Source organism: Caenorhabditis elegans, chromosome I (assembly GCF_000002985.6).
Source record: "Caenorhabditis elegans chromosome I".
NCBI lineage: Eukaryota > Metazoa > Nematoda > Chromadorea > Rhabditida > Rhabditidae > Caenorhabditis > Caenorhabditis elegans.
Window position 1 is genome coordinate 12,340,923 of NC_003279.8, and position 15,954 is coordinate 12,356,876.

At 39.2% G+C, this 15,954-nt stretch overlaps 5 protein-coding genes, 1 non-coding gene and 1 pseudogene across 7 annotated transcripts; 4 read left to right on the forward strand and 3 right to left on the reverse strand.

Annotated features, from left to right (window-relative positions):
- Positions 1-222: 222 nt before the first annotated feature.
- nhr-217 (Nuclear hormone receptor family member nhr-217) lies at positions 223-1,904 on the forward strand (the record flags this gene model as incomplete). The annotated part of the gene is made up of 7 exons (NM_060721.2): positions 223-592; positions 643-726; positions 793-929; positions 973-1,202; positions 1,444-1,645; positions 1,733-1,807; positions 1,851-1,904. The coding sequence occupies 7 exons, from the start codon at positions 223-225 to the stop codon at positions 1,902-1,904; spliced, it is 1,152 nt and encodes a 383-aa protein (NP_493122.2).
- Positions 1,905-3,244: 1,340 nt separating this feature from the next.
- Positions 3,245-4,780, forward strand: T09E11.11 (annotated as a pseudogene). The gene is made up of 7 exons: positions 3,245-3,311; positions 3,358-3,420; positions 3,479-3,646; positions 3,694-3,837; positions 4,366-4,492; positions 4,533-4,622; positions 4,676-4,780. Coding segments are annotated over exons 1-7 (764 nt in total).
- A 116-nt stretch (positions 4,781-4,896) lies between these two features.
- On the reverse strand, positions 4,897-6,343 carry T09E11.10 (Hexosyltransferase; the record flags this gene model as incomplete). The annotated part of the gene is made up of 6 exons (NM_060723.1): positions 4,897-5,112; positions 5,159-5,279; positions 5,329-5,546; positions 5,765-6,096; positions 6,151-6,225; positions 6,289-6,343. 6 exons carry the CDS (start codon positions 6,341-6,343, stop codon positions 4,897-4,899), a joined length of 1,017 nt encoding a protein of 338 aa, NP_493124.1.
- A 434-nt stretch (positions 6,344-6,777) lies between these two features.
- Positions 6,778-8,897, reverse strand: T09E11.9 (Alpha-1,6-mannosyl-glycoprotein 6-beta-N-acetylglucosaminyltransferase; the record flags this gene model as incomplete). The annotated part of the gene is made up of 9 exons (NM_060724.2): positions 6,778-6,870; positions 6,917-7,036; positions 7,077-7,203; positions 7,244-7,362; positions 7,503-7,645; positions 7,688-7,948; positions 8,185-8,560; positions 8,612-8,730; positions 8,783-8,897. The coding sequence occupies 9 exons, from the start codon at positions 8,895-8,897 to the stop codon at positions 6,778-6,780; spliced, it is 1,473 nt and encodes a 490-aa protein (NP_493125.2).
- A 1,115-nt stretch (positions 8,898-10,012) lies between these two features.
- On the forward strand, positions 10,013-11,802 carry gtnt-43 (Glycosyltransferase family 92 protein; the record flags this gene model as incomplete). The annotated part of the gene is made up of 6 exons (NM_001377659.3): positions 10,013-10,070; positions 10,119-10,257; positions 10,317-10,517; positions 10,576-11,188; positions 11,233-11,482; positions 11,531-11,802. The coding sequence occupies 6 exons, from the start codon at positions 10,013-10,015 to the stop codon at positions 11,800-11,802; spliced, it is 1,533 nt and encodes a 510-aa protein (NP_001364596.1).
- Positions 11,803-12,583: 781 nt separating this feature from the next.
- oac-45 (Acyl_transf_3 domain-containing protein) lies at positions 12,584-15,415 on the forward strand (the record flags this gene model as incomplete). Its single annotated transcript, NM_060726.1, has 10 exons — positions 12,584-12,708; positions 12,752-13,155; positions 13,206-13,479; positions 13,537-13,767; positions 14,041-14,204; positions 14,272-14,378; positions 14,445-14,565; positions 14,615-14,726; positions 14,770-14,977; positions 15,170-15,415. The coding sequence occupies 10 exons, from the start codon at positions 12,584-12,586 to the stop codon at positions 15,413-15,415; spliced, it is 1,992 nt and encodes a 663-aa protein (NP_493127.1).
- On the reverse strand, positions 12,602-12,718 carry T09E11.14. The gene has a single exon (NR_050643.1). It is a non-coding gene; the product is annotated as an Unclassified non-coding RNA T09E11.14 (non-coding RNA).
- Positions 15,416-15,954: the final 539 nt, after the last annotated feature.

A 15,954-nucleotide genomic window follows, 5' to 3' on the forward strand; every position in this document is an offset into this window, starting at 1 on the left:
CGTTTTTCCGACGTTGGTCTAAACTAAGCTCAGATAAAATGACTTCAGCATAGAACCCAAGTTATTAGAATTGTACCCAAGATTATCGAAATAGTCTTGCATGTAACACTAACAGCGATCTTACTGTATCTTATTTCGTCTGCGTCTATCAATTGTGGGGCTTACTCCACCACATCTAAACATAAGTCACACCTCGGGGAAAAGATAAAAATCAACAAATTCATGTGTAGGTCGGTTTCAAATATGCTTGATAGAATCTCCGGACTTTCGAAGGATGCCTCCCCAAACAGCACAACAACCATTCAAGAAATCATCACTCTTGAGAAATGCCTGACATCGAAAGTGAGTGCCTTATTCTTGATTTGCAAAATGCTTAAAATTCCAGCTTGCCCGGTCTGTGATGTTCCGTGCCGCATTGAACCCCACTTCGGTGGGATCGCGTGCGCCGCCTGTGCTGCATTCTTCCGACGTACTGTCTCGCTGAATATTGGATACATGTGCAAACGGGAGAAGCTTTGCCGGAAGGCGAGGAAGAGCTGCAGGGCGTGCAGGTTCGAACGATGTGTGAAGAGCGCTGGACTACAACGAGATTGTGTGTTTTTTAATGGTATTTAGAATTCAAGAAGATACCTGTAATTCCAGATGTAAGACAATTACTCACCCCGAGGAATACTCCACTATACATTTTGAATAGACAGGATAATACCGGCGGTGAGATTGTTAGAGGTAAGCTTCTCCAAATTTTTATTCTTTGTTATTTTCAAAAGGCTCCTTGATTCTAAATTTTTTCAGCTTTTGCCTCTCCTACAATGCCAAAACCGGAGCCTACTCCTCAACTCGGTTTCAGTGACATTTTGAAAGTTAGTAACTCGAGCCTCTTCAAGTTTTACCTGAATCAAGTGGAAAAAGCTGTCAAACTAAGACAGAAGGTAAGAGATCCCAGCAATTTGAGATGGTAAAATAAAAATTTAGAACACACTAACTATCAAAACAAATGCGGAACTTTTGAAAATAGTAGCCACTCAGCAAGAATTGGCATTGGAAGCATGCAGGACGTGCCCTGGCATGGATTTACTTGACAAGGAAGATCGTAAAGTGGTTCAGAAATATTTTGTGTTTTCTAATGTTTGGATAGAATCAACATGGTTATATAGTTTAGCGAAGGAACATCTCGAAACTGAAAATAATCTGAATTTTGACATGTTAGTTTGTTTGTGTGTGCTTTTCCTTCTGCAGCAGGCTGACAATTAGGCTCAGGTTCAGGCCTAGGCTCAGACTTAGGCTTAGGCTTTGGCTTAGGCATAGGCTTAGTTTTAAGCTTAGGCCTAGGTTTTGGCTCAAGCTTAGGCTTAGGTTCAGGCTTAGGCTTATGCCTAGGCTGGCGTAGGCTTAGGTTTGGGTTCAGGCAGTTCAGGAATTCTTCAAGATGTGAGAAATTTACAGAAATTTGAAGAAATTCATCGAGCAAGTCAAGTCAACTCTGTTATTTTCATTTTCTCAATTCAAACTCAACATCTTTGAGCTCGCAGCATTCAAAGCAATATGCATATGGAAATTGATTTATCACGAGACAAGCCGAGCCATGAAAATTATTGCTCAAGAACACTATGATGGGGTCGCTAGTGCATTGCGAAACTATTACGAGGTGAGGCTGGAACACAAAAAAAGTTTTTTGGAATGTCTCAAATTGTTTAAAACTAAGTTGTATCACAAACTTTGAACATTTTTACAGACTCATACATCGATGGATCACTCGGAAATAGCCATTCGAATAGGCGAGATCACGTTGCTAGTTGTTTCAATTTTCGTAAGTTTTAATATAATTTAGACTTTTCAATTTCTTTTTTCAGCAATTGTACCATGATATGGCAAAATTATATGTTCAAATTGGAATTCCATTTTAGAATTTTATTGGATTGGATCATGTTAATAATGTATTATATTTATAATGATATAAATAGCATTTCGACTTACACATTGGGGTACTTTAAGATTGGCAAACCGGACAAAATTGGAACACTAGAGTCCTGTTTTCAGCAAAAAATTGCAAAAATTGCTGAATTTTCTGAGAAACGAAACTGGAACATCGGAATGGCGGACGAAAAAAAGAAAACAATTTAACAAGTACATACAATACAAATATTGTCTGATATGAGTCACTTTCTAGTTGGAGATGGTAAATTTAATTGTGAACAGAATTGTATTGTAAAATGTAGTATTCGCATTTCTAATTTTATTATATTAGTAAAAACCTCATTTTCGCATTTTAGCAGTAAGCGCACAGGTTTTCATGAGGCAGGCGTAGGTGGCCTAGGTGCACATTTTTCGGAGAGTACCATCGGGTTTTTCCAATTTTATAGAACTTAAAAATCGTACCAGCCTGTCTACGGGTCTACCTCCTGCCTGCCCACTTTACGCCTATCTTCGCTTTTTAATGTGTGCCTACCTACCTACCTACTTTAAACCTCACTATTTAGGGTCCAGTCACGTGCCTACCGCGAGCTTGCCTACCTGCTTGTCTACTCCCGCCTACGTTAGTTCATGTTTTTATACCTGTCACCTGTATTAACGGATCGACGACTGGTGCCACAGTCTCGTGTTAATTATTGTAGAAAACGTTGTTTATATCAATATAACGTCTATTGAGAAAAGGACACTGGCTGGTGTTACTATCAGTGTCCTCCCAAGAAGAATGATTGTCTTATCTTCAACTCTCACACAATGTGTTGTCCGTCTCTTCCCCGCCGCACCCTCTAACTATGCCACATGGCACTGCCTTGTGGCACAATCGAGGAGACCACAGTGACGAGACTAGAGAGACCAAATTAATGAATTGGCCTCTCGCACCTGCCTACCTTATGACTGCCCACTTAAAGCCTACTTCTTCATGTCTGACTACTCGCGTGCCTATCCCCCCCCAAACATCCCTATATAGGTTCCTAATTACGTGCCTAGGTGCCTGCATAACCGGCCTATAAACGGCCAATTTTTTTTTTTGGAAAAAAGTTAATTTTAATTTTTTTTTATTTTTGATAAACCGGACGTCCGATTTCGCCCTGTTTTTCACCTCTAGAGTTTGTTTCCATTAAATTTTGGAAGACCTTTAGTGTTTCTTAAGAGTGGTGTCTAGTTGCTCAGCGAGCTCGCCAAGAGAAGCCAAAATATAGGAAAAGCTCACTATCAGTCAAGCCATTTTTGAGAAACAGGTGCTCTTTTCAACAATTTCAGTTCTCTTCAAGCTCATATGATCATTCGTTTCAGTCAACGGAAGCAGATTCTTGTGTACGTAACTATTTCTTTTATTGTGCTCGGTAAGTTTTTTTTGGAACTTTTAAAAAAATTTCAATAAAATTTTAGTTTTGTTCTATTCACTGAGCCTCACAACCGAGGAGAATTGCCAGAGAATTGGGTGGAATTTAAGTGAGATTTTGACTTTTGAAAAAATTGTGTTTTAATAGAAAAGTTTCCGTAATTTCAGGCACAACTGCCCTCAGGACAGCAGATTTTGGCTCAGAGTTCAGAATATCGTTTGCGGATGTTCAAAAATTTCAAAAATGGATTTACCTACCTGAAATCAAATCTTCTTGGGCTCCAAGACCTGAAATCCTAATGCTAATTGTGACAAGAACAGATAGTTTTTCACGACGTAACATTTTGAGGAAAACTTCGATGAGCAACAGTAAAATTATTAAGAATGGAAGAATGAAAGCTTAATTTTTTGTTGGTATGGCAGCAGGAAACAAAACATTGAAGAAGCTTGTGATGGAAGAAGCAGAGTCCAATGGTGATATGGTTTTGGCGGATTTGCAGGACACTTATGATAACTTACCGTTTAAGGTGGGTTTTTTAAGATTTGGCTTCACATTTTTCTGTAAATATCTCGAAAATCATATGATAAATTTTTTGTAGTTGACAACTTTTTAATAAAAGCGCATAGAAAAAAGATATACGGGGGTGAGCAAAACTATTTGCATTTTTGAATTTTTGCCAATTTTCCACATTTTCAAATTAGTAAATTCACAAACTAGGAGTATTAGAACAAAAATTTTGACTAATAAAATGTTGCCTAAAATTTTTTCTACATGCTGAAACATGTTTTAACAACGGCCGACACCTCACGAGTCCACTGTTAGTCTTTTCTGGAGATACTCATGTAACTCAAAAATGAAGAATTTTCAATTATCAATTAATCGCTTTTTTCTCAAGAAACTGGTAAAAACTTTTTTAAATTTTTAGACGTTATCCCTTCTTCTCTACGGAACAAGTAAAACGCCGCAATTCAAGTTAATTGGGAAAATTTATCTTTATTTATCTAGTTCCCTCGATGCACCATGTCCTAGCTTTCTCCGACACAATGAATTCTAGGTATGTTCCCGAAACTGCATATAACTGCTCCAAATACCCTGTCTACGTGATGGGCCCATTTTACCTAACAACCAGGGATGCTGCAAAACTGATACTTGCTCATTCAAGATTTCAAAACTTTATAACGGTGAGCACCGACCTGTGAATTTCACAGATAGTAGTTTCAGGTGGAAGACGCACTTATAACAGGAATTCTTGCCAGTGATCTTGGGATTGTGAGAAAAAGTCTTCCAATGGTTTTTAGGTTTCAGTATAATGTAATTTTAATCTATCTGTATAAGTATTTAAGTTAAGAAAATCTATTTTTCAGAATCCAAACGGGAAGGACGTTCTTGCATGGCATATGGCTGATAAAAGCGATAACGAGTACTTAAATTTCTTTAATAATAATAATAATAAAGCTAAACTTTTATAACCGATTTCCGAGCACTAAAACTTCGAGCTCTATCATAGCATAGCGAACTTCAAAGGTTCGACAGAAAACTTTATTAATTTTGTCTTCAAGGCTAAGCTAGTCAATTCTGAACAAATTTATTCCCCAATATATTTTGTGAATAACCGCTGCTCTTTAAAATCCGCCATTTGGATTCTATACTGCTCCAAATACTCGTGATCCTTCAGCGGAATATGTGATGAGAACAATATTGGCTCCTTTGTCGGTTCATATCCCATAAACATCATTGTCATGTTTACTCGCTGAGCTCCAACGTCATCAGCAAGGTAGCCAGTGACCATTGTGTCGTCGATCTACAATTTCCAGCTTTAAAAAACTTTGCATTCTGGAAATTCTTACTCTGTGGAACTTCCTGTGCTTCGAAGCCATGAGCACGCCTTCTACCGCCTGTCGTGTAAACATAAGAAACGAGCCTCCAAGAAAAGTTACATAGTTCGCACATTTTGAGTCTGAATCAAACCTGAAAAATGCTCAATTTAGTTTGAAGAAATGAAAAATCAACAGAATACTTTTCACAACACTCTGCTCCCGTTGGTATACCCGCCGTGATGAAACGGGTTTCAGTAATGTGTCCGTACATTCTTGAGCCTTGTGGATGTATTGTGTCAGTGTTGTTATCCATGTAAGATAAAAGTACGTTTGGGTAGAAAAGCACGTCATCATCAACTTTTCCAATGAATTTTGCCGATGGGACCTTGGAGAAACCGTAGAGCAGCATTGATAGCATCTGAAAAGATATTTTGTGTACTAGTAGTTTCAACTATGTAATTGGCGAATCGGCGCGACTAGAATACTAGTACGCGCTCTAGTCACACGTTCTTTTCGGGATCCTTATGCATCATGTGCTCGAAATTTTGGAAGTATTTCCCAAGGCTGAGCGTAAACCTGTAATCTATGCCTCTCCGCACTCCAGAAAGATCAATTTACCAGGTAGTTTCAACTGACCTTAAATGCGACTTTAGAAAAAGAATCCTCAATATTTGTCACCACCATATCCCCGTAAAGCGCGGCTTCGCTCATCACTAATTCTTTCGTTTTCTGGTCGACATCACCTCCTAACCCAATCACGAATATCGACTTTATCCGATTTCTCTGAGTCATCCAAGTCTTCCGTAACACATTTCTTCTTGCCAGTGCATCCACTCTAGTCATAACTGTTAAGATAATCTCTGGATCATCAATTTCTGGGAGGTAAAGCCATTTGAATGTTTTTTGAACATCGGCGAAGGATATTTGGTAGCTAGACCCAAAATCCTCGGTGGAACTAACATTTGGGCCTGGAATTCGAGCTCTATTTTGTTGAGCTTAGAACTCTTGAAAAAAAAGCTTACTGGTGTACCATTCCTTTCGCAAACATTCTTTGTAGTGTGGGTTTGTTAACGGGCCGGACCTTTTCCGGTTTGAAACTGGAAATTTTATTGGAGCTATGTTAGAATGTTAGAGCAGAGTGGAAAGTCCATGGAGCTTACCAATCCAATACAAGACCAACAAAGGTAAAATAACAAGAAAGCATTTCATAGTCATATCACATATGTAGAATTGAGAAGGCAGACAAATCCTTCAAGAGTCTGTTCGTCTGCAGGTGAAAATGAAATTGATCATTTTGGCAGATAGCAATGAATCGCTTGCCAGGTTTGCATGCAGTGGGGGCCCGAGGTATCCGAGAACCGCTGAACCGGGTCTGCGGCGAAGAGATCAAAATGTTCCAGGAATCGAAAACTGGATAATTGAAAGATGCGAAAGCGGGTCAATAGGCCAGTTCTTGGAAAATGGATCGGCTCTCAGAATTGCGAACATTCCTTGAGAATATAGTCGGAGCAATCTGAACTCCTGAAGGTCTGAAGGTCTGAAAGTCTGAAGGTCTGAATGTCTGAAGGTCTGAAGGGCTGAAGTGTTCCTATTTTTCAGGATCAGATTCTTCCAATCAAAATTTATTTAAAATTCAAACACCGGTACAATTATAACGGCAACTGCCTAGTTTGCCAACTTGTGTACTTTGGGTCACAGTTCAATGTATAGTTGTGTTCCTTGTGATGCTTGTGGTACAGAACCTAAACCTTTTTATAGATATCGATATATGCATAACTATTAACTTACAGTAACCATATTTTTGTAGTACTCCTCCTCCAGTGGATGGTCGTTTTGTCCCATGAACGTTCGATTATAGAGAAGCTCAGCGGTACATTCGATTATGGAATTGTCAAAGGGTGGAAGCATCTGAAATCAGCTATGAAATAGGGAAATACTCGAAGAATACCTTATTAAACATCAAAGTTGGAAACGATGCGACCGATCTCAGATATTCAATTCCCAGAATGCAAACATTGTGGCGTTTGTATTTAGAGGCACAGTAGCTTTCATCCTCAAAATTCCATTGCACCATCCTAAACGGTTCCTGGTTGACTTTCAGATAACTCAACTAACCTTGTAATAAAATCAGTAACCTTGCCCTCCTTGAGACATTGATCCGTGAAGTGTCCCGGCATTCCGAGAAACGCGCTGATTTGCAGACTGGAGATCAGCATCTCATCCACACCCCATCTCTGAAGATGAGTTACTGTTTATTAGGGATGTGAGACAATTCAGGAAAATTTAGGAGCCAGCCGATAGCTGCAAATCCCTGAAGGCTTTACCAAACTTAATGCATCGAGATGTGCCAAAACTGGGTTTAAAAAAGTCTTACTCCCTGATTCCATTGATCTATGTAAGTGGACAAGTTCACTTTTCGAGTCATCCAATCAACGGCGGCCCGTGACATTGATCCCTGAACACCGCCCTTCGAGAATTTTATCTTCTCATTCAATATCGTTTCGTCCACTTTTGATTCTGCAATAGACTAGTACTACCTGACACACTTAGCTTTCTTACCATCTGGAAACATTTTCAGCGACCTTGGATCCCACTTGAAATTCTCTTCATCAAGCCTCTGAGCTTCAGGCAGCAGTTCCACATCATTCGCCCCGCCAAGCCATTCATAAACTTGTTCGAGCTCGTACACAGATTTGGTGAGAAGATCATGATTCTGGAGCAGCATCGCATAGTTCCAGCCGGGCTTATTGATCAGCGCGCGGAGGCAGTTGAGATGTGCCAGATTGACGTTATGGCCATTGGAGTCGATTGGTTCTTGGTCTGAAATTTCGGAAGTGATTGTACAACTATTAGCTGAGGTGCCAGATTTTCAAAAAGTGCGAATTGTCTTCCGTTCCCCGGCCACGTTTCAAAATTCGACCGAGTAGTAGTCACAAATCCGATAAGACGGCTAGTCTAAATTCAAATTTTGCACGCAGGGCGTTCAGGCTAGACACAGCGTCGGGGAACTTGCCCCCTCTCTCTCTCCTCCGATCCAGAGACCGGCTGAGACTTACCGGGTAGAAGCAAAACGTTTGGAAGACACGCTGCCATTGCTCTCATCTGATTCTTGAATCTCGTTGGCGCCTTCTTATCAATCGCGAAGCAAAATGAGTTCTGAGGATGATAGGACATTTGCACTTGCTTCTCAACAAGCTCATAGTCCTTGTAGACAATTCTGGCGAATGCTACTCCATTCTTCAGAGGTCTCAAAATATGATCATGGGGTATAATTCTATCCATAACTGCGGAACAAGACATGTCGGGGTTCGGGTTTTCTACCATTGGTATCCTATTTTCTCCAGACACAGTTTGCAGATAGTCCTTGTCACCGGATAGGATTCGTCCGCAGTCAACGTGTGCGGTTTCTGACCGCCGACGATAAGTTTTTGACTGAAAAAATTTAGGTGTTTTTGTATATAATCTTTGAGCTTATGTATGTACATAAAAATGCTCAATTTTTGACTCGATTTTTGCAAAATCACGTCGCAACTCGTTAATAATTGCTTCTCGTTGATAATTTTCATTTCTCAAATTATACAAAGCATACGAATTTTGCTCATCTGTAATTACTTGTGATTTTTGATCCTTGACACCTGGTCGCTCTGAACTTACTGCGTCCAAATAAACTTTTCGAAGAAAACATCAGGTAATAGACCAGTAGAACAGTCCCGAAGAACATTGTAACCCATGTAAATTTTTGCAATTTTTTTGAAGTTGAACGGCTCATGGACTTTAAGAGAAAGCTTCGTCCTAGCAAAGTCTAGAGAAGCAGCGAATATGTAGGACAAGCTGTCCAAGATGGATATCAATATTTTTGCGCGCACGGAGGGAAAATGGTGTTGATTTTTCGATACGATATTAGGCAATTTTTCCTTAAGAAAATTTTCTCGATTTTTATGTAGTGCACGGCAGCTCAAAAGGCCACACTACAAACAAGACCTTCTCCGCTGATCGACCGCCACTTGTCCACTGGTTTAGTCGCAAGCGGTTCGGTAACTTGCTTCAGTACTTGGTTCGTTCGGTAGCCTGCTCTACCCTTCTCACGGGTTTCAGGTGGACCCCTCGGTGTTTGAGCTTCCAAAGTTTTGGGAAGCTTACATAGTCTTCTACTGGCGTCTTACAGAAAAATTCGTGTCTTACAGTTAAATTCCCCCAATTTTCGGAGGTCAAACGGCGAGGGCTTTAACATTCCAAATTTGAAGCCCAACACGACGCCCCGTTGATAAAAATGATCAATTTCAAAAATTGTTCCCCATGCAGACGTTCAGATCGTCAAAAGGCCAAAACATTAAAAGAAGTGAAAATAGCGAAATACACCTAGTGCAATGCAATCTGCGGCCAGAATCTTGGACGGTGTGTCCCATTTTTGCGCTTCTTCTATATACTTTGATGCTGCGCCGCATAGAAATGTTTTTATAGTCACTTTTTGCCATTTAGGCTTGCATCAATTAAGAAATTTCTATATTTTTCAATTTTGTTTTTTTTTGTTGTGGTTACCCTAGGATTTTTGTGTTAAATAAAACGCTTGGCGTTTGCATCACATAGTATGATGAGTATATATTTCACAGCGCCCGACAATTTTCGGGTTCCGCCTCGTAGATGGCATGGGGTCTCGTTAGGAGTTGTTTGGTAACAGGGTAGCTTTATCATTCACTGTGGTCTAACCTCTTTTGCTCTGCTTGCTTTCATTTCAAAATTTTCTGAAAATTTCAGGTGCTTCCTACATAACACAGGACGGGTGCAAGAAACGGCCGTCCTTCTGTACTTCCAAGATCTCAGACTAGATTACGAGCATACAATTTTCACACACACCCTTTCCTTCCCAAAAAGCTGTATGGAGTCATGAGATGTTCATCGTTTTACTGTTATTATTCGATTGTTGTTTTATTGTTAGTTTTCGGTGAGTTCTAGAAAAGTTCTTCTCACTTGGCTCATAAACTTGTTGTAGGGGTTTTCAATTTGTTCAAAGATAGAGACGAGAAGGAAACTGTGGAAATCGGAAAGTTCCGGGGGATATATGTACAGAATGCTTATAGGGTATCAGATGAGGAAGTTCGATTTTTCTACTTGGAGAATCAGGATAATAGGTTAGTTTCTAAGCTCTAGTTTCTAAGTATCTAACTAGATATCCGAGATTGATTTTCAGAGTAAACTTAAAATCACAAATTCCACTTGTCGGCTGGAAGCCTATCCGCTGGTTTTGCCTGAACACCACTTGCTCGGACTATTTCTACTGCTCCATGGCCACACGATTCGGGAGTGTCTCCCTTCCACCCCATTCTCCACATCAATTATATATCAATTTATCAACTGAAGGGAATAATGAGTACACAGTGGTCCCTGTAAAGTAAGTTAGACCTTCCAAAATTCCGCCTACCCCAGAATAATTTGTGTAAATTTTCAAGAGATGTCCGCCCTGGGCCTACCTATTCACATACTCTGGGTGTATGCCTCCAGCCGATATTCTTCTTCACGGACTGGACAATTGTCATCCAATTCCTAGAGTCATGGATAGCTCAGGGTGCAACTAAATTCTATTTTTACTTGCATAGCTACACGTGGCAAACCAAAAAAGTCTTGGATTTTTACAAGGAGTCATTGGGAGACGATCTGGAACTAGTAGAGTGGAGCGACCTTCCAGTTCACTCGAAGGATCGAGGAAACTATGACAGTGATCCGAATAGTAGAGTTTTTCGTCATGGTGCAATTGCCTTCATGCATGATTGCATGCTTCGAGCAAGATCCGTGGTAAAATTCGTGGCTAACACTGATCTCGACGACTTCCCGGTTTCCTCTACTTTAAACATCTCCGATAACCTGAACTATTTATCCATCAAATATCCGAATGCAGCCCAATTCAAGGTTGACTGGCTGCTAAGTCACCAGAAGCAAAACTGGGGCGCCGTCGACACTCCCAGGGACATGGGCTTCAGTCTAGAATCAGTGAGGGTGCTGCAAAATGAAAGTATTCGATGGGATTACCGAACAGCCAAGAAGCTTATTCATCGGCCGGAAAGGGTAAGCTTAGTGAGTAATAGCCAAATTCATAAAGTTTTGTCCAGGTTGTTCACTTCGATATGCATTCCGTTTTTCAAAATGAGGTGGATAGTGTTACCAAAAATCAATACTCAACAATCGATCTGCTGGGTAGTTCTGACTTGTACTTTTTGCACTTGAGAAGATTTGAACAGAAACTTGTAACTCCCCATGATGTTTTTTATAATAATAGATTGGATACAAATTTATTGCTAAAGTTGAAGGAGCGAATGTTAGATCAGTATTCGGAAAGGATCAATGGGACTCGGTTTGCAGGTGAGTACGAAATTTTACTTGACTTAAATCCAATTTTTAAATCCTCAGATACAATACTATCCCCCTGGTCCGAAGATGCATTAAATACTATGCGAGATCTCGAGCAATGCCGGTGTGAAGCGTTCGGAACAGTTTTGAACCACAAAAACCAAATATGCCAGCAAAGTTCCGCCGGGTGTGAGGGCATGCTGACTTCTGGGATCTCTTTTATCAAAACTCGTCAAACCTGGAAAAATATCAACCGGAGAGGACGATATAATAATTATTTTGAGAAGCCGAAAAGCTACTCGTTTTTCAGTAGTCCATATTTTTGGAGTTAGATTATTGTTATTATTGGTATTATTAAATAAATGTTTATACTGTTTCTCATGTTATAAATATTAAGTCTATCCGGTTACGGTCGGTTTCCGACTTACGAACCAGGCTTTCGTCGGTCGTGGACAGCAGCCGGCTGACATGAGACGCCTACCCGCGCCTCATTGACTCACAAAACGGCTTATTTCAATATGATCATCCAGCTTTGTATTATCCAAAATTGATAGTAATGTAGAAAAAGGTTCGTTCCATCTTAAAAGTGACAAGTGTCATTGTTGAAAAGCTTCAAAAACGCCTCAAATAGTGGCTGAAAGTTGCCGTTTGCCGAAAAAGTGTCGTTAAACGGTTTTTCGGCAAACGACAACTTCCCGGCACTATTTGAGGACTTTTTTTAAGCTTTTCAACAAAAACAATTATTATCAGAAAAGCAAACTTTTTTCTACATTTCTACATTAATTTTGGACGGAAAAAGTTGGTGTATCATGTATGAAATAAGCAGTTTTGTGCGTTTGCCGAAAAAATACCGCACATCCCTGCCCTACATACACCATTGTATACTCAAAAAAAACAGGAAAAATCCTTGAAAATTCATGGATATTCATCGCGCTCTATTTAGCCCACACGAAAGATGATTTTAGGGATTTTCAAAATCGGTGAAAGTATCGGAGAAGATATGGATCTAAGCGTATTTCGCTTCAATTTCAGGGTTTTCTCCTATTTTCTAATTTATTAGGCTTTGTTATTGGGTACATATTATGCCAGTTTAATTATTTGTTGTTGATTATAATGTCTACCAAAGTTTCTTCAAAGCGGCAGGATTTGCAAGCAGTCCGAGGATTGGCTATTCTATCGGTTCTTGGATTTCATTTCTACCCTAATCAGTTTCCCAATGGGTACCTTGGAGTTGATCAGTAAGGTTTTTAGTGATAACTTCCAGCATTTTGACAGTTTCAGGTTCTTTGTTCTCTCTGGATTTCTGATGTGCATGTTGTTGAGTAAAACTTCCAATATGTCAATTCCAGCTGTCTTTTTACACTTCTACACCCGCCGCTTAAAACGGATCCTTCCGATGTACTTCTTTGCAATCTTTCTTGCTCTAATTGCACTCTACACTGCATTCAGTGTTACCAATGTTCTACAGAACCAATATTCTGCTCTACGAGCTTTATTCTTTACATCTAATCGTAAAAAGACCGGATTTGAAGACTATTTTGAGATGTTGGACCTGGCAGTAGATATATTCACTCATACCTGGTCCTTATCAGTTGAAGTCCAATTCTACCTGATTGTCCCGGTAGTATTTATGATTGGAGATGTGCTATCAGGAAACAAACAACTGGGATATTACTACGCTTTATGTGAGTTTGGATAAAAAACTATGCACGTACTGCATTCATCTATTTTCCAGGCTTGTCATCCCTCATTTACTATCTTGTGTCTCCTCCAGATGTTTCATTCAACAGTGTGTTTGCAAGAAGTTGGCAGTTTTTAATCGGCATGGTAGTTCACCTGAAGCAACGCCGGGAAAGCAGTATTCCAACAAATGAGCCAGAGTCGGAAAAACTATTAGAAAATGTTTCTGGAGAAGATATTTCATCAATTGCATGGGTTAGGTATTCATTTATTTTACCAATGATTAGTCTGGCATTTTTCAAATATGAGCTCCCTTCTACTTTAATGCGGTAATCTTCTTTCTTTTTTTTTTTTTTTTAATAAAACAACTTGCTTATATTATACAGGTTAATATTCACAATATTCACTGGATGCTTTATTCTATACTCAGTGGATGATGACTACCTCGAAAATCGATTCTTAACTTACATCGGAGACATTTCCTATACTCTATATTTAGTACATTGGCCGGTATATGCATATTGCAAATTAAGTTACCCGGAAAGCATTCTAGTATTGACTATTGGATTGATAACTTCCATATTATTCTCAGTAGTTTTATACGAGACATTTGAGAAGTAAGTATTTTTCTTCAAAAAATAAAGGATGTTCTTGGTCCTCTCACACGAGAAATGAGTTTCGATGCACCATGTTTTAAGTTTAAACAAGAGTCGATGCACCATATTATGAAGTTTGATTAGGGCAGGACAATTATGTTTGAATTTTATTACTATAACAAAAAACACGTGCATATAATTAACGTAGAGGACAAAAACGTCGTTGTTCTCAGCTAAACGGCGGAAGCTCGACCTCAAACTAGCGTATAGGTTGCTAAGTTTAACAATTTGCAGGTGGTACTTAAATGTTTCTAATGTAAACGTAGCAATTCTTGTTGTGTCTTTGTTCACGGCCAATTTGATTTTAATTTACAAAGATAACATATTCGATTCAACAAAACTTTCAATGCCGGGCAACTCGACAAGATTGGATGGAGTCACTGATGATATGGATGTCTGTAAGTTGAAGCCCTTGCAACAAGGCCGTTTAGGCCATGCTAAGATTAAGACCAAATTTATTTTCAGACGACGCAATTCGCTTGAACGCCTACTGGCACATGACTGATCTCGAAGGACTTAAGCCACCGGGATGCAACCGGAAATGGCCTGGAAAAAATTGGTGTGATTTTGAAGTGAGAGATGGTTTTTATTATTTTTACCACTGGTTCTACTTCAAAGTTACATAACAAATATTTCAGATGAATGGAACCGAATTCAAGTTGGCAGTATTGGGGAACAGTTATGTTGAGAATCACCTTAAAATGTTCATTCAAGAATGCGGTTACAGATCAAACAGTCTAGCCTCGTACACCGAAAATGGTATGTCTCGTTAAATGATGAAACCGCAGACACCTTGATATTTTCTCAGCGTGTGAACCATTGGCTGCTTATGAGCATAAAGCTGATTGCAAATCTAAATTGAAAAACTTTATCGATTTCCTTGAAACCACACAACCGGACTATGCATTCATTTTAACAAGGTGATTTAAAAAATTGCTATTTTAGAAAATTATCGACTTTCAGATTTTTTGCAACAGGAGTTGTAACAAACTCTACAAGCTCCACAGACGAGGACCCAATCTATTTGGAAATGAGGGAGCAGATGGGAAAACTTCTTCCAAATATTAAAAAGAAGCTGTATATTCTAGATGCATTTCCTAGACCGAGCATGGTGTATATTTTGCAAGTGGCAAAGGATTTGAAGAATGGGAGAAATGTGGATGAGATTCATGTAAGATATGAGGGATGAGCACTGTCTGTTGATAGTAAAACTGCTAAAAATTTGAATTAACTTTGCTCTCTTGGGGCTCTTTTACACAATCGAAAGAATGCAAGTGTGCTCCAAAGAAATGTGTAGTTGAAAAATTAAAAAAATTCAAATATAAACGTCTATGTACATGTACACATTCCCCAAAATTTTCAGAAAGATCTTGTCCAATTCGATACATATAAACTGGCTCGTCAACGGACTGAAGCCATCGTCAAGGAATGCGGCAATAAGTGTGAGCTCATCGACTATGAGCCACTGCTATTCAACAAAACCTCCAATCGTTTCGAATTTTTCGATTCTCGGGGGTTCCTTTACTTTACAATAGTCAATCATCTCTCCGCTCATGGAGTGGAATTGATCCGGCCGATATATACGAAAATCTGTCAAGATTTGAGATGAGAAGATGGCATTGTTTTAATCATATTGTGATAATCTTGCATTGAATAAAGAAAAACAATTTCAAGTGTTTTTTCGTGAAAGACGAACAGAGTAGTTGTGTCTTAACCAAAGCTATGTTAATGCCCAATTCAAGCAAAAAACCTCTTCGAAATCACATACTTGACTCGGGCAAAATGTAGAACTGTACAAGTTCAAAATCCGAGCAACGAGGGGATAACTTGAAGACTCAGGTGATTTCTGAACTTACGAGGGACAGGTTTTTATTTAGGGAGAAAGACGTATTTACATACACGGTAAAAATTATAACTCCCTGTAATGAAATTCCCAGAAAAATTCCTAGATATACATCGCGTTCTATCTAGTCCAAACGAACAATGATTTCAGGAATCTTCAAAATATGTGAAAGCTTCAATGAAGATTGTGATCTATGCGCGTTTTCACCAGTCCTGGGTCTTTTACATATAAATTTTTTGATTTTTATTTCGAGTTTTCTACAAAATACAACACCGAGAAAATCGTATTTTCAATTCAGTTACTGC